We start from the raw sequence: 24,608 nt of genomic DNA on the forward strand, positions 1-24,608 counted from the left end.
AACAGTTAATTGATTTCACTGTCCTCTTGGATTTTGGTCTCTCTAAATTAGGCTGATTTTCTTGAGTGTAGGTCTGAAGAAGCACTTGTGTGAAACCACTAATCTTTTCTTTTAGGCCTCCATTGTATGTCTTTATTCATTGGATTGAAGTACATGTTTTTAGCTGTGATGACCACCTTGATTTTTATTTTGTTGATTTTATTTATACAAGATCGACCTTTGGCTGCCTGTGGTATTTTTCTGGTTATTTTGTGTTTCCATATTACTGCTGCAGCACATGGTTGAAGGCTCTAACATTGAACTGGATTACAGTTGAAGAATTTTGAGTACAACTGCCTGTCGTGTAAGATTCAATAGGATTATGAACCTGGAGGATAATCTCTTTACTGCAGATTACTTTGGGGATTTCATGGAGAATTAAGGTGATACTGATGATGTGGAAGCCTTTTTGCAATTGTCAACTGGAGAATTTGCTATTTAAGCTGAAAAGGCTTCAGTGGCTGCATTTAGAAGCCTGTTTGTACCATAGAGTAATCCCCAGTAGTCTTGGAGTGTTGCGTGTGCCAACTTAATGGGGAGACTCACCCTAAGCTACTGAGACAATGGCAATTGCTCAATATTGGACTAAGTTTTAATTCTATCAGACTTTTAATTGACTTTCCTGTAGAGAGAATTCCCACGAGTATTGAGACACTGCAGAGTAAAATTCAGCTGATGTATACCTCAGAGATGTTTTTGTCCAGATTAGATGTGATTTACGATGTTTCTGCATATATCAGATTACAATGGCAGAAGAAAGTTAGGGAGGGACTTTATGGATTTTAAAAATGGCCACATTTTTGTGCAGCCTAGGCTTAATGCGAATGAGATCTCTAATAGGGCTGATAACACAGGGACTGTAATGCAGGGAAGAAATGAAAGTGCTAAAAATGGTTGCCTTGCAATTGTTGAACAGTGAACACGTTTTATTGGCTACTGATGTTTTTATTATGGGCAGTCACTCCAGTCCTTATTCCAGAGGGAGGCGCCAAGTGTAAGAACAATGACAATGGTAACGCTACCTCTGCCTCCATACAGGTTTTTCTGGAGTTGCCAGTGATCGTGAAACTTCAACAGCCAGAGGGGGGCCTCTCATTGAGTCATGGATGGAAGAGGTGGAAGTTAACTGAACAAACTCCTCTGCTAAGGATTTTGGCAGCATGGAATCAGAAAACCTAGTGATCAATTTTTGTTTCATTTATCAGAGCAGCATATGTCTGTGTGAAATAAAGGTTTAGCGTTAGTACCAGGTGAGTGATGTTATCCTGAGTCTTGAACTCTTTGTGAGGAACGTAATGCTCATTTTTTTTCCATCTACTGATGTGAACGTCTGTGGTTTCAGGAAACCTAACACTTTTTTTGTACAGCCTCACCCACTTGTTGAAGCTTTCCTTAAAGGCTGTGAAAATGTGTTTAATGAACTTAATACTAATCTCACACACACGTTCTACAATTTAACTGAAAGTGAATGGTTAGCCCTGAGGGAACTACAGGACGATCAACATTTTTGTAAGGCCTGCCGACAAGGGGGGAGGGGCTTTATTTTTGATGTGGATGCATATGTTAAGAAAATAGAGTTAATGCTAAATGATACATGCACTTACTCCAGAATCACTCTATTGGATGTTGATGTTAGTAGGATGACTAAATATGTGCATGACTGTTTATACGATCTGTTTATGATGAGGGCATTTACCAAGGAAGTTAGAGTTTTTGACTAATGGATCAGTTGATTCCAATAATTCATGGTCTTCCTAAAGTCCACACAGTTAATTGACACACTGCTGTGACCCATTGTATCAGGTCTTGGTTGGCTGACTGAGCTGTTGTCGGTTTTCGTAGAAATAAACTTGAAACCTGTTATTGACAAGGCTCCTTCAGTTCTTAAGGAGACCGTAAAGGACGCTTGGTCAATATTTTGTTACTTTGGTAAGGACCAATGACTTGTCTTGTTACCTTAGATGTGTGCACTTTGTTCACTATTATTCCAAATGATTTAGGCATAGTCTGTCAGAACCTTTCTAAGGATTGATAATGACTGACAATGGACACATTGAACTTATGCTCACTCTACTGGATCTTATTACTCATTTTTTTTTTTTATTTTTAATATGTTTTACTTGCAAAAGTTAGGTGTAGCTATGGGCACGTTATGTGCCAATAGCTATGCCAATTTAGTGATGGCCAGTTGGGAGGCAGAATACGTGATGGATATTTCCAATAATAGATTAAAAGCATGTTTTATATTGCAAGCACTTTGACATCTTTATGTTGTGGGGTGGTCCTATTGATATGCTTCATGATTTTGAGGTTTCTTGAAAGTACCTCATTTTAAATTTACTGTGAATTATTCTAAGCAGTGTATAGACTTCCTTGATAGTTTGTCCCTCAGAGGGGATGGGAAGGTGAATACTTCCTTATTTAGGAAAAATTGCAGGAAAAACACCTTGTTGCATAGAATGAGCATTCATCCATCCCATGTGTTCAATAATGTCCTTAAAAGGACAATTTCTTGACTGCATACTAATGCTGTTGAATTTTTGGAAGCTACTAGGCGCTTGGGTAAAGAATTTTTGGATAGAGGCTGTCATCCCAAGGAGATCGAGAAAGCCCACTCTGAAGTTAGACCAAGGACAACAAAAGGTCAACCTTATTTCGATAACCGTTCAGTCTGTGAATAAACCTTCTGTGCCGCATAATACTGTTTGTAATGCCACTTCTACCACTAGATTAATGTTGACTTATAATAGTGATTCTGGGAAGGTCTGTGATATTGTTAGGAGGAATTGGTCTATCTTGCTGTCTGATATTAACATTGTCAGTGATGGAAACTATTTTGGATAAGAGCTGTCCATCTTTGAAATGACAGATTTGTTATGGACCTAGGGTAAAGAAATGTTTATCCAATAGGGTTGGAACTTTTCCTTGTAGAGCCTGTAGACTTGCAATATAATCTTCACCTCTTATTCATGTGTGCATCGTGTAACACACGCAAGATGTAGTTAAAAACTTACGCTGATTGTAAAACTAAGAATTTGGTCTGTTTGGCTAGTTGCAAGGTATGTAATTCGTACTACATAGGAAAAACCAATACGGTTTTGTAAGAATGCTTTTTGCAGCATATGAGTGATATTAGGAATGGGAAGATTTATAATGCTTTATATAAGCACATTTTTAATAGCCCAGGGCATTTATCTCACATTCATGGTGTTGGAAGTAATAGAAAAAAATTTAAGAGTTGGAGGCATTGTGAGTTGGAGGCATTGTGAATCGTACTGAAGTGGCAGATGTGGATTGCCAAATTACAGGCTGACAAAGACCCCAGTTTAAATGGGGTTGTACCATTTAAAGCCTGCTTTAAAAGCTGGCAGGCTTTTTTTTTCGAGTTAATTGACTTCACTGTCCTACTGGCTTTTCTCTGCAGCTTAGGCTAACTTTCTTGGAGTAGATCTGAAGAAGCACTTGTGTGAAAGTGCTAATCTCTTCTTTTAGGGCTCCATTGTATGTCTTTATTCGTTGGATTAAAGTACGTTTTTAGCTGTGGTGGTCTCCTTGATTTTCATTTTGTTTTTATTTGTGCAAGATCGACCTTTGGCTGCATGTGGGATTTTTCTGGTTACTACTCTTAGTAGATAGTGCCCATTGAAGAAGCAGTGTCAGTATTATGCACGGGTATTATCACTCTAACCATGTGTGGGTAGAGTCTTTTTACTGCAGTAATATCCAGAATAAAATACTTCTGTTTTTGTCAAGGACGATGACCCATCATTGGAAGGTCAAAGTTGCTGCCATAAACATTGACTTGCCAACATTTTTCAGGTCATTGCCTTGCCCACTGTGGAGTTTTTTTCAACTTAAAGCACGTTTGTGCTGTGGATGTCATAGCACAAGACTTGTATTTTTTAATATGTTACTTATGCAGATTACACATGGATACATAACCAATACAGGTATGCTGTGTAACTTCTGTATACCTGAATAACAATGTAGTGATTTAGTCTAACTCTGTGTAAATTCTGTGGATTTGCATGCACCATAATACAGTAAGCAAAGCTATGCTTCAGTATAAGAAGTGACCAGATATTGTGAATGATGTGAATTCTTGCAGGCTATTTAAGTATCTTTGGATTCGAAGCCAATACTTGGAAAGATCAAGTAAACCCAGCTAGGCCTGGAGATGTACTACCAAGTCTTTCCTGCTTTGTGTTAAACCAATATATACCCACAACTGTCTCCCTATAGTGCCTGTAATGGGAATGCCGTGATATATATTCCAGGGACAAACTGCAGCTAATTTGAGACTTTAGCCTATTATACACCTATGATCAAGACCATAGGAGTATTTTTAGCCTAAAGTGCATCTCAAATGTATCAAGGTTTGGGTGCCCTAGAGGTTATTTGTATGGGTATGTGTAAGCTAGGACATTGCACATTTACATAAGAACTCTGCTTCATGTGGGTGAGAAGCCTTCCCCAGAGAGGAGAATTTTGAACATGTGCCTGTCCCTCCAACATATCCCATTTTATGTCTCATGAAAGTTTTAAGTCCATGGATTGGGTTGTTCTGATGCTGTTTGTTTTGCAGATATGCAAGAGGTCCAGAGCAAGATCCACCCTTCCCAGTCTATAAGAGCCAGAATATAGGGATAGGACTTTGAGGCAATCTTGTACAGAAAATAGCATTAAGGCTAGGTGAGAGCACCTGTTACATTACGACATGGTGAAATTGTTATTCGCTGAAAGTTGTATATTGATAAAAGGTTTAGTGTTGGCTGTGTTATGGGTGCAAATCCCACTATTCATGAGCACAATGACTATGAATACAACCCATGATTTAATCTGGGAACTGAACTGTTCGTATACCAAGATAGACCTGATTTGTAATATGTTTTACATAATTTCAAGAAGCTTTGGTGGTTTTAGCTGTACTCTGTCAATAGTGCTGTGTATCTTGTTTACACAGATGTAATTTAAGATGTTCTTATAGCACTATAGTACATTTTTATTTTCTTTATTTGCAGGCACCTTGATTTTGATTTGGACAAGACCCTTTTTTTCTTTACTGCTGGGCGCTATGAGTTCTCAAATAAAGGAGCGGACATGTTTTTGGAGGCTTTGGCAAGGCTAAACTTGTGTCTCCGGGTAAGGTGTTAGTTTATTACTCCAAATAGTTGGAACATACATTTCTTGCAGTATTTCAGCTGCTGTTTTTTTTTCAGTTTCCGTCAGTCTATGATATTTTTCATGTTTTAGTAAACTAAACTCTGTTCAAATAGACTGGCCTGCAGCGCCAAGACAAGTTTAGTTTTTGCAAACCATAATCTGAGCAAGCAGTGACATTAACGTGCAGCCAAAAAAGTGGTCACATGGTATATTTTATGGTTTGGTCCACTAAGCATATATACCACGTTTCAGGGTGTTAACGTACCAAAATCATTCAGTCATATCTTTAGTCCCAATGCTGTACTACCAGGAAACAAATCCAGCAGCACTTGCAGAATGATGCATTGGAATTGTCATGTGGTAGTAATTTGGGTAGCATTTCAATGTATTAATGCTGGATTTCCAGAGTATGGTCAGCAATGACGTCTAACTTGAAATTTTGGCGAGGGTTGATATGATTTGGTTTCTGGTATGAACTTTGCGCAGAATTCAGTTTTCAGTATACTGAGCCCCTTTCATGAGGGATTTAGTATGCTTTGGCCTCATGGACCTATGACATTTTTTTGCACGATATTACAGGTGCTAGAGTAAATGTCAGCAAAGTGAATAGTTTAATTCTATTGCTCTTTACTATCACAGATTAAAGGTATATTGATCTCTATGTACTCCTCTGTATGGCCACTTTTTATACTCCTTGCGTCACTGCTACATTTGGCAGGTTTCACTGAACAAGTTACTTGCCTGCTTTGCCCAAAAGAATTCTATCGTGTGATCCCCTCAGTAGGAAAATTCTCAGTTACAGCTCAAATTCATTGATTTTAGTCAACTACCAAGCTTGAATTTGCAAACGCAGGGGATGAGATATGATGCCTTTTATGGTAAAGTATATTTAGGAACACAGAGGCGCAATGCCTCCTATATGGTGAAGAGTACAGCAAATAAAATAGCTGCGCTTTTTTTTCTACCATATGGGTATTTCAAAGACTTCATAAATGGTGCTATACCTTATACAGGGCACAAAGTGGGTTAACCAGGAGTACTGAATGCAGAATTTCCATGGTGTCAGTTTTTACAGGTTATATATGAACCGTCAGGCATGCATTTGGATGTTGTGCAGCTGAAGACTGTATTACTGCCATAAGTTTCATTACAGTGGATAAATCTCCCTGTACCGCCCCTTCCCCAAACTAGGAAGCATTACTGCTCACTCTCTCTACTTTTATTGACTGTAAAGAGTTGCCTTGCAGAACTGATGGTTCATCTCCTATTGTAGCATCGTCAAAGTAGCTGATGTCCTAGTATAATGTTGCAGTATTAACATGTGGGAGATCCCCTGCCCTAAGCAACCCGATATCCAGCCAGCATACAACAGCTTTTAGCTACTGCAAGTATGTGGGATGTCACATGGCTTGTCGAACGTCAGCCATAAAAAGGACATCCGCACATACAATCCTCAGAACTTCTCTGATGCCATTCAGAATGCTTGACACTTCTGTCTGCTGTCTCCATTTCTCTGCTAAAAGTAAAAAGAAATGTAGGATCAAAATCATTGAAAATCAGTCATGTAAAAGTACAAAAGCCAAGCAAAAACAAAATAATGGACTCTGAAAATGCTGACAAATCTGAAAATATTTAATATACTCAAAGCTTTCAGATAAAATCAGTGTGAAACATACAAAAGTATACCCACATTTAGTCAATTAATACATTTGAAAAAAAATCATAAGGCAGCCTATCCTGTCATAACAGACATAAGTAAATCATTTAAAGTATACATAAGAGGGGATCTTTCACACCTTGGATGTACATAGACAACTCCTATTTTATTTGGATACGACTTAGGCTATCAGGGAATCTGATCAGCTTTTTGGGTTTGCCTGTTTCCAGGCAGACTGTTTCATCTTGAATTCCTTAGGTTATTTTGTTTTGTGTTTAATGGAAGACCTCTCCCTGTCCATGTTCAGGCTCACTGCACTAGATCAGTGGCTTCCTCTGGTGCCTTTAAGGATTTGGATACTAACACCATTTTGGAAAATACCACTTGGTCTTCTGTTCATACTTTCACCAAGCATTACAAGCTGGATTGTATTTCTAAATCCAGGGCTGGTTTGCTAGAGCCATTCTTCATGGCTTTGTAGAAAGTTCCTCTCTTCCTTCTCCCAGGTTTCCTCCTAAGGTTTGGTACTCTCCCGCATGTTAAGAATACTGCAACATTAGAACAGCAGGACATAGATTAGTTGTGTAAAATCTTAACATAACCATAGATGTCCTTCTCTTCTGTGTTGCGTTATTCTATCCCTTCCTCCTTTCCACTCTACCTTGTTGCTTTCCTTGAATGGCAGTTACTTTTTCCTTGCACTGCTGTTCCTCCTGGGGCATTTCCGTTCTGAGGATTGTATGTGCAAGACTGCCTTTTCATGGCTGATGTTCGACAAGCCATTAGTGTGACATCCTACATACTTCAGTAGCTAAAAGCTATTGTATGCTGACCAGACATCGGGTCAGTTGGAGCAGAGGATCTCCCACATGTTAAGAATACTGCAACAGAGAAGAGAAGGACAACTAAGGTTATAGTAAGACTTTACAAAAGTATTCTTTCCTGAGCCCTTTGAAAAGATTGTGTTCCTTTGGTTCCCATATATTGTGTACAAGTGTAAGTCTTTAAGTTAGACCCTTCGATCACCATTTATCCAAGACTGATTTCACCCACTAAAAAAGATAAATGATTCAGTGATTACTTCAAACTCTTCCCTATGTGTGAACCATTCAAGACCATGGAGACCCTGATGCAAAAATGTTTGTTAAACGAGTGCTCCGTCAGTGACCTGTATGTGTTAAGAGCATGGAATTCCATAACTTTCTGCTCCCTGATGGAAGGAAGAACTTTTATATTAATAGTAGGAAGACTGACAGTGAAATTGCTTGGTATATTCATGGCATGGTCGTGTAGGCATTCAGGCACTGATTAAATCACATCCCCTTGTAATTTTTATACTATAGAGAGAAAGATGCTAAAGTCTCCTGCTGTATTTCAGCTGTCTGAGCCCTGCTACCTACCTACCTGGTAGAGGTTTTCTGGATATGCTCAAGCACATTCCTTATGTGAGATTCCAAACCCACAAAAGGAACCACAGTATTCAGTTATTGGATGAATGCTAGTGTATAACCTGGACAGGAAAAAATTCATCCCTGCTAGTAAAGCAATGCAAGAGGTTTCTGATTAAGACCATAGCATTTCTTAATGTCGAGTTTGATTTGCACATCAGACTTCAAGGAAGAGTACCCTAGAATACTTAAGTCCTTAACCAAGTTAGTACATTGACGCATGTCCTAAGTAAGTAGGTGTGAATGATTTCTAACCCCAAAGTGCATAACCATACATTTAAAATCCATACCTTTTGGATAGTACCCAGTTAGTCAAAATATCCAAGCATCTTTGAAGTGTGAGATGATGAATTAGTATGGGTAACTGTTCTGCCCATTTTAATATTGATACATTTACTGAGCCCGATATTCCCTAAGCCTGGGCAATTGGACACCCATAGGCAAAAAAGTAGCGGACCCAATACAGAAACCTGCGAAATACCCTTACCTGTAAACTTTCTGGTTTGAAACAGTTTTCTGTTTCTAACCCAACACTCATGTCACCTATCTAGCCCCATAACAATTCATATTAGTCTTATGTTGGTAAAGAATCCATGGGAGACTGGGTCAAAAGCATTCTCAGTCTACGTAGATTAACAGCCACACGTGGTCAAGATAGTATGTCAGGGGTGTGGCCAAGATGGTGAACTGGTAGCTGCACATTCTCTTATCTCTCTTACCTCAATACTATTTCTGACAGGAATTTTAAGAAATAAGGAACCAATTGAGTATTATTCTATTAATCACCTTCTAATACCTTGGAGCATATATTGAACTTATTACCTGATATCAAAAAATTCCTGTCAAATTAAGCAGCAGAAAGTAATCGCCATCAGCACTTCAGAATGAGTCATTTAAAAATGCATCACAGGAGTCTTCTCTTCAGAAGGAACTACAATTAGTTTTATCCAATATCCAGGATTTGTCACTAAAAATTGACAAGATTGATAAACTGGACAATTTCAAAGATAAATGTTCCCAGCAACTGGACAACTTTAGTAAATAGTTATGCAGCGAAAAGGACAGATACCAGCTATGAAACAATCACTAAATAACATGGACTCTAGACTTATAGAAGAACACCAAACAGTGTTTTTACTAAAAGCACACACCGACTGGAAAAATTAGACTACTTAGAAAGTAGAACAAGGAGGAACAACCTCCAGATATGTGGGCTACCTGAGAAAAGTGAAGGAGACGATCTAACGTTCTCACATCCTGGATTCCTGACATACTGAAATTACATGAAGCACTTTCCTATACCATTGAGTGTGCCCCCACAGATCATTAACAGCCTTAGGAAATACTTCTGTATCAAAAAATAAACCAAGATACATATTTGTAATCCTTTTTTCTACTCAGGATAAAGAACTTGTGCTAAGAAATTCCTGGGCTAACTAGTCTATTAAATTTCAAGATGTTTTAATCAAGATTTGACCATGACTACTCCACAACTGTGGTCTCGAAGAGAATTCCTTCCTTTGATAAAAGCTGTGAAAAAAAAAAAAAAAAACCTGCTGAAAACAGGTCAACTATTCCCAGCAAGACTGAAAATCTTTCTTCCAGAAGGAATAAAATATTTGGAACAGTTCCACTAGCAACAAAATACCTTTCTAACAACAATGTTTTAAGTCAAGAGGAAACCATGGACTAGACTAATAGTACACCAAAAAGAATTGCAGAAAAAAAGTTGGAAAACTGTAGAACAAAAGAAAAAAAAACTGAAGGACAAATGCATAGAATTTAAAGAAGCTTAGAGAACAAACCAAAATGTAGCAACTAAACTTTCTATTATGAAAGTCACCTTTTAAAACAGGTACCTTTTAAAGTTATTCTTTAACTCAAAGCTAACAGACTGAAGTATCTATAGAAGTAATAAATTAGAAAAGTCTCTATACTATATTAAAAAAAATGAATGGCTTCTATATTGTTTGCGTCTTTCGGCTTTTCCCGGTTAGGGGTTGCCACAGCAGAACTCTGGAGCACTAATGATTGGCAGTTGATTTTTACGTACCAGCTTGCCAGGCCTGACGCACAAACTTCAACGAAAGTACGCCCATTTACGCACGTCTCCATGCAGAAGACGCTCTAGCTGAGAATCAAACCAGACAGCGTCTTACTGTGAGGCGACAACGCTACCACAGCACCACCACCGTGGGTTATATACCCTTGATATACAGCTTAAATGAGACAGCTATGTCAAATAGTTTAGGCTAATCACTAAATGTTAAAGTATTATAAAACGCTTATAATATGTCTACTGAAAAAAGTTGCTATTTAATGGGAAGACGGGCTTTGATATATTCAATGTATAGTGAGTGCTTGGATTTGATTATCTGTGGATGTTGTGTCTGGATATTGCTAATACATTGTCTTATTTAAATCAACGCATAAACAATTCTCAGGAGTATTTTGATCACTTTGTGTATGTTGTGTATTATTTGTCCAGAACAGAACCAGCGGCATTATCTTCCGGATGTTTTTTTAAAAGTTAATATAGTGATTTTACTTGTATTTAAAAGATTATAATAGCATCCATTAAAGTAATGCAGCAGCACAAGCCATACCTTCCTCCTTTGTCAGTTTTGAGCATAATTAAGTTCCTGCTGAACCTGTGAGCCACTTCTCTCCTTTCTTGTGAACCTGCAATCTTATTTCATCATCAAAAGCCACTGACGTTGTTTAAGCACTTTGGCGCTTTCAGACTGCTCGCAGGGTTCCGAGCAGCGAGCGTACATGAAATAAACTGAAATTAAATGGCTGAAACCATATAAAAAAATATTGAGTACTTTAGAAGCCAAAAATAAGCCACATTTTTTTAAACTTAAAAGAAACCCAAAACTGACTCTGCATACAGTATCCTTGAGCAGACAGAGTAAGTCAGTTACATATAAAAATATCTGCTTTAACATAACCAAAAGCAGACTTCTTGCTGTAAAAGTAAACACACACCCTTATGAAAAATTACACTTCCATTTACAGCTATAACATATACAATTAAAATGCTTTTATGGAAAGTCTTTGCTCAAAAATTTTTGACCTTCTCATACTTTACATAATAAAGCTCCCCAATCATAATGTTATGACATTAGTTATAATCAGAATTTTTATAACACGTTCCTAAATATACTGAATATTATACATGTATAGTACTGTGAGTAGAGGCGAAGAGCAAAGAATAGACACCGACAAGATTAGCAGTATTCTAATGCTTGTAATTAGAGCCTAGTCCACTGAAAGCAATTGAGATTAATGTATTGTGGAACATGAGTAATTACTATAAAATACAGTAGTATAGTGGTAGTACCACAACCCTCTCGATGTATTAACATCTCTCTGCTACATCAGTACCTCCCTGGAGAAGAAGAAAAGAACAAAAAAAGGGATGCCTACAACTAATATAACTTATCTGATGGTCTTTCGACTTTTCCCGGTTAGGGGTCGCCGCAGCGGAACTCCGGTCTGCTAATAATTGGCAGTGGATTTTTACGTGCAGAGTTGCCAGCCCTGATGCACAACCTTCAACAAAGGTGTGCCCATTCACGCACGTCTCCACACAGAAGATGCTCTAGCTGAGAATCGAACAGGACAACGTCTTACTGTGAGGTGACAACACTACCGCAGCACCACCACCGCACTTATCTGATGGTATGATATGTTAACTATGTACTCAAATACAGCTACTGGAATCATATGTTATGCAAAATGTACTTTAGTGGACGTTGACTTAACAGAAAACATGACTCCTGCACCATAAGTAAAGGGTGTAGATTCTATGGATATAAGTTGAAAACACGTAATGAGAGGGATAACCTCGTATGATTGCATAGTAACTCAATGCTTCACATTCTGAACATATACAAGTATAAAATCATACTATTGGACTGGAATAAGCTTCAGTAGTCCACAGTGGAACTGGAAAGAAAGTCACACTGTATGAAAGTTGATAAGAATTTATTTCAAATACGTTTGAATATCAATTTGACAATGATGGAGTTATTTGTCTAGGTGTACTTGTATTGAAATATATGCTTTTTATGTACATTAAGTATATTTTGCTAGTTGAAATGTATGATTTCTGCTTTGAGTTCTACATTAAGAGAGTTAACTCAAGCTCAAATGCATACTTTATTTCGAGATTATTCAACTGTGACAGACTTTTACACTAACACATGCTTAATTTTAAATATAACAAACATAATATACCTATGAAAACAACCAGGTAATGAGCTATTGAATGTATATAGTAGTAGTAGGCTGCTTTGGTAGTTAAAGTATTCAGGCAAGAGGTATTATTCCTCATGTTTGTTGGATTTACATATAAAATAGTTAAACATAACTTTGTTTTTAGAATCTTGGTGCTTTTTATAAATGTATACACTTTAATATATCAATGTGATAACTTCTCCAATAATATAATTACATTTTCAAAAGACACTCTAGTATACTTTTGTAAAACCCTAGATTTATATTAAAAAATGAAATGTTTGTCAATGCCAGTGGTTTAAATACCAAAAGTAAAAGTTAGCTCAAATACATACACTTATAACTCACACTTGGTATTTCTTCAAGTAACATCTTTTGGATGAAGACAGACAAATTAAACTCTGATTGCACTTTATTGACGAGCTCCCACTTTAAACAGAAAAGGAGAGGAGTAGCTATAGTAAAGAATACATTGCTTGCTCCTAAAATAAACAAGATTCTTCATGAATGTTCTGCTTAGTATCAGTTGAAATAGAAAAATGGATACATTTGCAAATATTTACTGGATTCCAGGGGTCGGAATAAAAACCATAAACCAGCACTTAGAAGCATACACTTTACAAAAGGTAGTTTAATAATAGCGAGAGATTTTAACTGTATCATTGATCAAGATGCTGACACAAAATGTAAAAGGAAAAAATCTTCCATATCAAGAACTTTTAAAAAAAAAGTTTATTGAAACTGCAGTTATTAAAGATATAAATACATTTGCTGATACTAACTCACTATTTTTTTACCTTCTATTCACATTGACATAGAACAAGTTACCTGTATTAAATTACTTGTGTATTCTGTTAGTGTCCTGTTTTCCCTTCATAAAAATTACAGCAAACAGTGGGCTAAGTAAACTGTTTTCTCTCACATATTGAGTGAAAAGAGAGAATATATGAGCATGTTTACCATATAAGTAAGCATAATAAAGTAAGTGATCGGGCAAAACATGTCATAAATACTGACCAGAGTCACAACTTTAAATTTCTTGCAATAGGTAGGACCCATGAAAATATCAGGGGTGGGGATCCTATGCAATGCCACGGAAGAATTAGTCAGTTGGATAGTGAGGCTGAGAGCTGACTAGCCATGTGTTAAATGAGTATGTACCTATAAAACCCAAGTTAAGATCGAGGCCATTGTTCAGTTAACTTGTTTTCATGTAGTATGTTTGTGAAGGTGAATACCTACCTCACTGAGTAGTTCTTTGCATAATGTCACTTTTTAAGCCGATTTACTTGTAGGTCTGAAATGTAGTATCGGTTGCTTTAAATGTGTTAAATGTTTTAATATGTCATGTGATTTGCTCTGTGAGTATATAAAAAAAGTTTTTTTTTATCTAAATTGTAAAGACATCTGAAGAAGTGGGATAGACCTACGGAAAGAGCTTGTGTTTTATTAAACCACTTTTATACTGGAACCTAAAGCCTTTTCTGAGTTCTGCTGTTTCTTGTGAATTAATAGATTATAAAATGTTTGTTTGGAATTTATGCAAATAGAATTAAACACTTTCTTCCCATTTTTATACATGAAGATCAAACTGGGTTTATAAAAGGTAGAAATATCTATGACAATAATAAAAGAATATTAATCGATCATAATAAACTTCAAAATATAGGTATGTCTGTAGTCTCTCTAGATATAGACAGCACTTTAGACTGTTAATTGGAATTATTTATTTTTGGTTTTGGAGGAATATAAATTTCTTTAACTGTCATAAAATCTCTTTATGAAAACACCCGAGCATATGTCAAATTAGGATCCCATAGATCAGGACCTGTTAATATTACAAAAGGAGCTTACCAAGGCTGCCCTTTATCACCCCTGTTTGCAGTTTTGATGGAACCTTTTGCAAACATCAGATTAAAACACTAAAATTAAATGTATAGAATCAGTCAGAACACTTAAAATTGCAATTGTTTGCAGATATACTTTTGACATTAAATGATTCTAATCACTCCCTACAAGCCTTGTTTGATTCATTATCTACATTTCAAAGCAACTGTGGATTACAGTTAAATAAAAACAAATTTTACTTACAAATAGCAAAGGTAATCACATAAATAAAAAAATCAATAAATATGTGGTAAGAGATAGCAGACACCAATATTTAGGCATTCACTTAGATGATTTACAGGATTTAATCTTCTTTAACTACAGTTATTTACTAGATAGAATTAATGATAAAAAATTGGAACAAATATATATTCACAATGGGAAGACAGGCTATATCTAATCAAATCAATTTTTTTTCCTAAATTACTATATCTAATGCAGGTAATCCCCCCCCCCCCCCAAAAAACAGATTATACAGAAATATAACAAAATGGTCTTGCATTTACTATGGTATCCAAACAAGCCCAGAATAGCTTTAATCACTTAATGAACTAGGAGGATGGGGGAATAAATTTATCAGATATAGACTTGCATACTTTCTTCTTTAGTTAAAAAAAAAAAAAAAAAAATATATGGTTATATTTTTGTACATCTACATGCAAACAATTACAAGAACAGATCTGGCTAGAAGCTATACAAAATAGTTATCCATATTATACAATCCACTATATTGGATGCTTAAAGAATGTATACTAGAAAACAAAAACATAAATCCATCCAATTACATAAATATTACAATATTGAACTTTAAAAAAATGTCACTAAAAATCCTAATATTAATTCTTGGCTCTTTTCTATAACATTCACATCCAGTAACCTGGAAACATTACAAACTCGCAGGATGAATATATATTAAAACAAGTGGAACTATAATTCTGGAACCAATGGTTGGATCAGGACAAGATACTACGTTAATAAATAATACATTTCGTATAGATAAAAACACGTGGTTGTCCTTAAAATCCTTAAGACAATATATAATAAAATTAATGCAATTACCTATCAGACAGAATAGACTCAAGTTAATTGAATACATATCAAGTATTATTAATCAACCCTTTCAAGGTAACAGTTATCTATCATAAAATCATATTGGAATTATTTTGCATCAATAAATCAATTACCAACACAAGAAGACAAAGAATCTAAACTTAAATCTTCAAAATATACCACATTGTCACTTCATTGGCATTTATATACTTGAAAATTTCTATACAAGTTTTCTTACTCCACATAAGTTGGCCTTGATGTTTGCAAATGAAGAGATGTGTTAGAGATGGGAAATAAAATTAAAAGCTGATTGGCAGCATGTCTTCTCTGATTGTATGCATCTCCGAGTACTGGAATAACATTTTTTCGGATGGCTTTCAATGACCATTTTCATTTAACTAAATCTTTAGTTCTAACACCCCTATACCTAAATATGTTCCAAAATGTTTTTTTTTCAATTTTATGGACTTTGGTTACTATTGCACATAAGATCATTGGAAAAATACAACTCCATCATTCAAGGAATTAAAAAAATCTTGCTTTAACAGTTGGGCAAATGGAAATTTCTACTTTAAAGAACAGAACCATCAGAATTACTACATACTACAGCTGGCAAACTAATGAAAATATTGGAGAATGATACAAGTGTGCAATAATGTAAAGTCTTTTACAACAATGGAAAAAGTATTACTTGTTTTTTGTAGACATTATTGTAAATGGTTTCTTTTGGGTTTTGATATATGTTATAGTTATTGATATTCCTTATGAACGAACAAATATTTCTCTTGTAAACAATTATATGGATTTCTATTTTACAAATGTATTCAAAACATCATATTCTGTTTTTCATATATGATTAAATGACTTGTAAAACAAAACAAAAAAAAAAACAATTTAAAGTAAAAAAAGATGGTATAATGTCACAGAAATGTATTAGATTGGAGACTGTTTTACCAATCTGTCCTGATATAGCAGAACTAAAATCAAGTGCATGTTAAAAGACACATGGCTTACTCAGGTTTACCCAAGATACAGGTGGTAATTTATCTGCTGGTAATTATAGACCAGCTAGGTTCCCATTTCTTAATGGGCTTGATCTCCTTCCATATTGCAGGCACATAGCCTTCTGTTAATAATCTTTGAAACAAATCAGTAAAACAGGGGTATCAAGTGTTTGACAATACCCTTCAGAAAATATCTATTTAAACCATTAGGCCTTGCTGCTAAGTTTGAGTTGGTATGATAATGCCTTTTGTACATCTCCCTGCATTATGGGGTGCATGTTTTTTGGTGTCTGTAAATGGGGATCTTTGTATGTCTTAAGACGAGCATCAAAAATAGCCAAGGTACCTTGGCTGGGTAATAAAGTTCTCACAAACATTTCAAGTGAACTCTGGTGTTTCATCCATTACAAAGGGACATGGATAATTTAAAAAGGGCCTTATGGTATTTACATTGGTAGCAAATTTAATTTTGTAATCAGATCTATCTTGGTAAATAAGCTTGGAAATTATTTTGATCTGTTAATTTTAGTCAAAATTGGATGAGGCGTGAAGTTTTTCCATAATTTTTCTTACTTCATTTTGCATGAGACATCCTACAATTCCACCATTAGGGGAGGGAGATTATCTACAATTCCACCAGTGGGGGGTCCTAACTACAGAAGCATTGCCAAAAGGGACAAAGCACTCAAGTTATCAACGTAGTCCTAAAATTGTCACTCTTGTATTGGCAACCCTTCCAATATTGACTTCCAGTTCCATGGCTGTTTTTTTCAAATTTATTGCTTCAAAATCAGAGTGACCGCTCTTAATAGCTCCATTCTTTACACTAGGAGAACTTGGTACCAAACTTAAATTTTGCAGAAAGTAGCGGACCCCCCAACACACACACTTGAGAATCAATACAACAGACAGAGCATATAGTCACACCATATCAAAAATATTGTTATCCTAGTATTGTCTCATTATTTCTGAATAGTCATTGTACTTGCTGTGCTCAACTATTTTGTTTTATAATTTTGGATGGAAAAGTAGGGTCAGACCAGTCAACATTGGGGGCTTTTAAATCATTTACTCTTAATCAAACATGTATTTGTAAAATGGGTACTAATAAAATGACAATTTAAGATTAACCTTAGTGGAAATATTAGTCTGTTAATTGAGAGCTGCAGCCCTACTGAAAGACCTGTATCCATTTTAACTTGGTGTTCTCACATTATGATGTGCTTTAAGAATGAGTTAGATTTCTCAGATATGTCCCTTAAAGCATGGATTGGAGACAAGTTTACTTTTTTTGACTAAACCAACTCTCCATAATAAATAGTACAGCATAGGAATCTCTTGCAATGATGGCTTTCAGCTCATCCAGTTTTATTCAAGCAATAGGCATTTCGAAGAGGGATTCGTAAGCCTGTTATTTCTCTGGGTTAACATCAAAAAATTTTACCATCATAGCTAGCCACCAATTTTTTTGGTTACTGGGGAAAGTCCGGCTGGGCACAAGGTGCCTTTTCAGTGGGGCCTGGGGACAAAAGCTTCAGATACATAAAGCTGAAGAATAGTACATTCTGCTGTCACACTTGCACATTTTGTGCAAACACAGAATGATACAAATACACGAGAATTACAGATTTGTATCTTGCTTTCAAGACATACAAAATGGCTTACAAATGTTAATATATATTTGGCATAGTACATTTTAGGCAGTAGCATAGCTAGGGTGGGGTAACTGCCCCGTGTGCAAAGTGTTGGAGGAATCAGACATTCTCACTGCATTTTAATGCAGTACTGGCTTTTAAAAGCTGGTATTGCTTTTATGGTCAAACCTGAGCCCTGTGGTGGACCATGTGTGGTCTTGCTACAGTTTGAGAGAAACATCTTTTTTTTTTCTCTCTCAACTGAGCACTGTAGTTATCCATACAGGCAGGGAATAAACTGTAGCAACTACTGTTGCCGTGGGTTCTGAACAAAAGTATTTCCTTTTTCCTCTTTCCCCTATGGAGAAATTATCCTTTGGGGGGAGGTACTGTGATTTATATGATGGAACATTTTAAGTGGGATTTGTTCTCAGGTTGCTGACATTCAAACCTGCTACTATGAGCTCTTGCAAATAGATTATCCTGAGCCCTTCAGCAGTCCCTCCACTGCTAGATGTCCTTTTGGACATTTTGGTTTCTCAAGCCCCGATTCCCAACTGCAAGCCACTAAAAAGCCTGACAGGTTCTATAAAGTCCTGAAGCTCAAAACTTCTTATATAAAAGCTCTTCCTGTTAATCTGTTTCTGTAGCTACTGATACATTTTAGATGACAGCAACTTGTATGGTTTGTCCTTCTAATAAGGACAGATTGTCATGGAAAGGTATAGAATATGCACTTCTGTTACCTTAGCTTTCAGGGCCATTAACTACCAGACCCATATGATTAAGTATTTACTGGCAGCTTTTTTCTAAGCTTGGGGGATTTTTGACTGATGTGCCTGTTTGACTGATATGCCTGACTGAGGCAAACACTTGTTTCCCTTTTAAGTTCTGCTTCTCAGGTGCCTCATTCTATTTAATTCAGTTAGGATGCTGCCATTGCCTCCTTTAGGGCTGCTACATTTGGATCTCTGAGGTACTTGGTTGCACCTACAGGCTCTTCCTCAGGACATAAAGGCTAAATTACTGGATACTCCTTCGGACAACCAGAATCTCTTTCACACACTGCAACTGCCGAGCGTTTTAAGACCCTACAAGGTAAGGTTATGCAGGATCTGAAATGCATTTTTCTGTTTCCTAAATTTCAGAGATTATCTGTCTAGGCCTGTCTGTAGTCAACTTACACAGCCTTTTAGAGGTAAGTGGGCTTACAAGAGTTTTTCCTGACAAGCCACCTCAGGGTATTGAGGGGCAAGACTACTGTCCCTAATGCATCTGTTTCCATTTTGTCATTACAAGACTTTTACCCCTGAACCAGATTCCTTTCTCCCAGATCACCAGAGACTTGGCTGCTTGCCATTAGTTATTTTGTGGTTTGAAGTTCCTTTCCCCATTTCCAGGAGTTCCTTATCCTCCTTGCCAGCTGCCTCGTTTTCCTTTGGTAATTCAGGATATTTTGGTATTGGAAAACCACCCAGTATATGTCCCCCTCTCAGCATGGCATAGGTCTTTACTCCAGGATGTTCATGGTTCCCAGGAGGGAGGAGTCTTGGAGGCCCTTTCTATGGTCTCTCCTTAACATTTTTCTGAAAGTTCCTTCAGCATGCGCTCTCCAAATGCTGTTTCTTCTGCTGCTTTCCCAACTTTTGTGATGTCCCTAGATTTGAATGATTCTTACTTGCACATTCCTATTCACCTTCTCTTCTGGAAGTTTTTGTTTTACTGTTTGTTCCTCACATTCAGTTCTGTTTTGCCTTTCGGTCTTCCTACATCTGAGGCTATTTACTAAATGTCTACCCATAGTAGTAGACTTAAGGGCATACCTGAACTCGCTGATTTTGATTACCTTTTGATTCAGGCCCCTTCTTAGCAGCTCCTGCTTTGTGATCTTTACTTCACTATGGTGCTGTTTTGTAGTGTGGGGTTCACCCTAAATATATGTTGACCCCCCTCTCAGAACTAAGTGTTACTGGGATGCAGGATTTAGACAATACCAGTGATGACTTGCCCCCCCCCCCCCCAACAGGTCCTCTCCCTGACTGCTTATTTTCATTCCCATCTCCTTCTTCCAGTCCTTCCTCCAAAGGAATTTGAGAGCTCGGGAGTTCATGGCAACCATAGTTCCTTTGCCAAACTCCATATGAGAAAATTCCAGTGGTATTGCAAAATTGTTTGACTTCAGCACTGCTGTCTCCTGGTTTTTCTGTTTCCCTCTTGACCTGTCTCAGTATTGAGCTTCACTGATGGAGTCGCCAGATTTCTGCAAATCTAGATCTATCTTTTCAGGCTCCTTTTCCCCACTCTGGAGCTGTATGCTGCATACAACCAAGGTTGGGGCTTCCTCCAACAATCTCCATGCTCAGGGAAGGTAGTCTCCACAGCTGCTAGACCATATCAACAGCAAGGAGATGAAAGCTGTAGTTCTGGCCCTTCATGCCTTCTAGTTTCTCTGGACTCCAGGTCCTTTAAGGATTTTCAGTCTATACCAGTCGCATGGTATAGTTTGTGGTATATCAGCAACAAGAGAGGGCACAAAATCTTACTTTTGCATGCTGGCTCTTTAGGCTTGGAATTTCGAAGTCGGCCATAGTTTCTTCAGGTGGTTTACATCCCCTCAAATGTGTCTTGTGGCAGATGCACTTTGGGAAGGTCCATAAAAGGTCCTTATGAAGGAATGCTTCATAGGGATATTTCTTGGACATAGTACATCAATAGGGTACTCTTGGGAGTAGATCTTTTTGCCTCCACTCTGAACAGATATCCCCAGTTCTGTTTGAGTGCCATGTCCTCTGGCTTGGAGTAGATGCCCTTTCTCTCCTGGAAGAGGAATGTTTGTTTGCCTATACTTCTGTTCCTCTGCTACCAGAAATCCTGCGCAAAATCATGAGATAGGCCTAAAATCTTTCTGGTGACACCCTTTTGTGCCAAACAGCAGTGGTTCCTTCTGTTTATCTATCCAGGAGCAATAATCACAAGTTACCCCACTTGATGGATCTTCTCACACAGGCCAAGGGATCTCTTTCACCCTCACTTGCTCACTCTTCAGTTGATGCTTTGGGCAGTAGTGTTTTGATTCCTTTTAATACCAGTTTTCTGAGGTTGTGCTTCTGGTTTTGCAGGAGGCCATAAAACGCACTACTAGAACATCCTATGTGGCTAAATGGAAGAGATTTTCTGTTTGGTGTCTTGAGCATGACCTTTCTGTGGGTATTCCTACAGTCCTTTTTATTTATGTAAAGCTGCTCATTTCTGGTCTGGCATATTAATCTGTTAAAGATAACTTGTCAGTCTTTTCTGCTCATCTGCCATTGAATCCACATCTTTCAATTTTGAAAGATGTCCTTTACATTACTCTTCCTTGGGACCATAAGCCTGTGCTGGAGAAATTAACTGAGTTTCCCTTTGAGCTTGAAGTTTTCTCTTCCTTGTATCACTGTACTCTGAAAGCTGTAAGGTTGGTGACTTCTGCTAAAAGTTTAGTACTCATGACAAGTCCACCTTTTTGCAGACAGTTTCTCTTCATATGAAGGCTTCCTTTTATGCCAAAGGTGGTTACGTTCTTTGAATCAAACAATTAATCTTCCTTTTTCTCCTTTTAGTGATCACTAGTGACAGGATTCTTCACACCTTGGATTTACATAGACAGCTCTGATATTACCTAGATAAGACCAAAGATATCAGGAAATCTCAGCAACTTCATTTCTTTTCATTCCAGAAAATTGGGTTTGGCTGATTCAAAGCTAACCACGTCTTCCTCTATCTCTTAAGACCATTTCCTTTTGCTATTCCTTCCATGGCAGACTGCTTATTTGTTTCTCGTTCTACCAGGATGGTTGCCTCTTCTGGTAATTTTTTTATGGGTCTGGATACTAGATTCAGTTAGGAAGCTGCTACTTGGTTTTATGTGCATACCTGTACCAAACATAAGTTAGATGTCATTTCTAGAGCCAGACTGGGTTTTGCCAGGGCCACCATTCATGGGGTTGTTGGGGGGCTTGTCTGTGGCTTCCTCCTCACATCATTTGAAGTAACTTTGTCAGTACTCTCTACAACTGGGAAAGTACAGTAGTGATGATGGACAATCATAAGATCTTACCATAACTGTAATATTCTACTTCTTACTTGCAGTATTCTGTCCCTCCCTCCTTTCCCTTTTCTTTCTGTTGCATTCCTTCTGGCTGAGGGGTCATTCTTGTATCACTTTTTCCTTCCCTTCCTGGATGTACACTTTACTTTCCTCTCTGGTTGCTGTGGTTCTTCTGGGATAGCTCAATTCTGAGGATTAGGCACTTTGATGTCACATATGTATTTTGTGTACAACCGACATGGCATCTGGAAGGTATACAGGCTTTGGTATCCTGGCCAAACATTTGGTTGCACTCTGCAGGATATCCCAGTTCTAAAGAATACTGCAGCAGTGAGAAGTAGGGCATTTACTGTTATAGTAAGACATTATACAACTTTACATGCATTTCCTGTAGTATTCAAGGGAAAGACCGGCATTGGGCCCATGCAAGGTATACCCTGTCTCCAGTTGTGATGTACTGGAAGTCCCTCTGCCTTCAGCGTAGTGCCCTGAGAAAACCCAGTTTCCAAGTATTCTACTACTGAAAGTGTGCCTGCTTTACAACATCACTCCTCCCTCTGAAGTGACTCGAATTGGCAAGGCTTTGTCATGCCTCCCACACCTTTAACCTCACTTCCAGGTGCCAGTCATTGGTCAGACCCAGGCTGCCTAAACAGTCAAGATTTTCTTCTAAAGCTGCAGTCAGAACATAAATTGGGGTCTTTGACCGAAAGAGGCCATGACTTCTCCAAAAAGAAAAGGAGAAAAGGAATTTGGGAAATGCACAATTGCAACTATAATGTAATACAAAATACATAATACTCTGAAGGCACGCACAGTATTATGCTGACATAACCAGTGGAAGGCTGTTTTCTGTTCTGTCAAAGCAAAAGAAGTGATTTCTGTTTACTGTTTGGGAGCAAAATATGTACAAGGTTAGGCTTCACCACACCTGTCTTGTGTAATGCTTTGTAAACAGACCTATCAGACTCCTAGAAACCTGCCGAGAATTCCATGCTAGCAAAGGGTTGGGGCAGGGTACATCAGTCCATCCAACTGGTATCTTCACTTCAGGGTTTGAAACGGATAACGTACCCAAAGTGAAGAGCAATCTAAAGTTGAATCACTTCAGTTTGTTCCAACTTTTTAATGTTTAACTTCAGATTGCCTCCACTTGCCTACACATCTAATGTTATGGTTTTCAAAGCCTGCTTGAATTACTCATGCACAGCCATGGATGTTGGCGTTGTTTAAAAAAAATTCACCATAGGAAAAACTTTTTAAACTTGTCCAGGATAGTTTATAAATTGAACTAAAACTTTCTATATCTAGTTGACTTGCACAAACTTCTGTGTTGCGCCTGAGCCTGACCTGCACAGTTTCTTCTAAACAAATTGACTCTGCATTGCAGGGAAATGCGAATTGTTGAGGAAAACCACTATAGTATGCCAGTCTGAAACAAAAGGAGCACTTTTGATGTGTTTGGAGGGCTGTTTGACTTGTTTCATTGCATTTCATTAACTGAAATGTTTTCAGTGAATGTTACTCAGTTGTGTAAACTCTTTGCTTCTGCTGCATCTCTTTTAAAAGCTCCTAAAAAGATGGCTTAAATTTTATTTGGACTCGCAGAATGGCTGATCGGTGTCAGTATTCCATTTAACAAACAGGGCAAAAGTTTTTCAAGGTAGTATATTTTTAATCTCTCCTTGCATTTCACCACAAATAGCATCTTCACAAAGTAACTTTTTTCTGCTGGAATGATTGCCAGTATAGTGAGCAGAATATAATAGCAGTGAAGAACAAATGAAAATTGCAGGTCCGTGCGACTACCAAAGATTTTTCTTCCAGCGCCCCCCCCCCCCCAAAACATTAATACTCTGCAAACATTTTAAAATGTTTCCCATTTTTAAATTAACAGCGACTATAATTTTCAGATTGAGGAGAATATGAATCATGTTTTCAATAACTACTGTGCTGTGGGCACCAACCAAAAAAAAAACAGAATTGTGGCAGAGGTATCACTTTGTGAAAGTGGGAAGTAATGAGCAAAATACATACCTGTTTATAGTAAGAGGGAAAACTATGAATCAACATGGCTTACAATTGAGAACAAGACACTGATGCAATTAGCAAGTACCCAGTAGTACACAATTAGCTGAATCTCTTTCATGGGAACTGGTTGCAGATTTTTATTTTGGGGGGGGGGGGGGCTTTCCTGAAAGGTGCAGCTGTCTTGGAGTTTATATAATAGTGAGGGTGTTAAGTTAATGCCAGTGCCAGCTGTTTTGTTCAAAGCAGCATTCCATATCTGATGACACCATTTTAAATCCCTTACAATGTAGTACTGTGATTTCAATGTAAATAGTTACTACAAAGCAAAGAAACTATAGAAAGTTTATATGAAAGTAATTGTCT

General features: G+C 37.4%; 1 protein-coding gene across 1 annotated transcript in view; it reads left to right on the forward strand.

Annotated features, from left to right (window-relative positions):
- The window catches only part of GYS2 (glycogen synthase 2), a 730,647-nt gene that overhangs the window by 495,045 nt on the left and 210,994 nt on the right, over window positions 1-24,608 (forward strand). Inside the window, exon 7 of the mRNA XM_044087805.1 lies at window positions 5,061-5,181. Coding sequence (XP_043943740.1) covers window positions 5,061-5,181 — 121 coding nt within the window. The remainder of the gene's footprint in view (window positions 1-5,060; window positions 5,182-24,608) is intronic.

The sequence above is a fragment of the Protopterus annectens genome, chromosome 11.part0 (assembly GCF_019279795.1).
Source record: "Protopterus annectens isolate FY-2018-M chromosome 11.part0, PAN1.0, whole genome shotgun sequence".
Classification (NCBI taxonomy): domain Eukaryota; kingdom Metazoa; phylum Chordata; order Ceratodontiformes; family Protopteridae; genus Protopterus; species Protopterus annectens.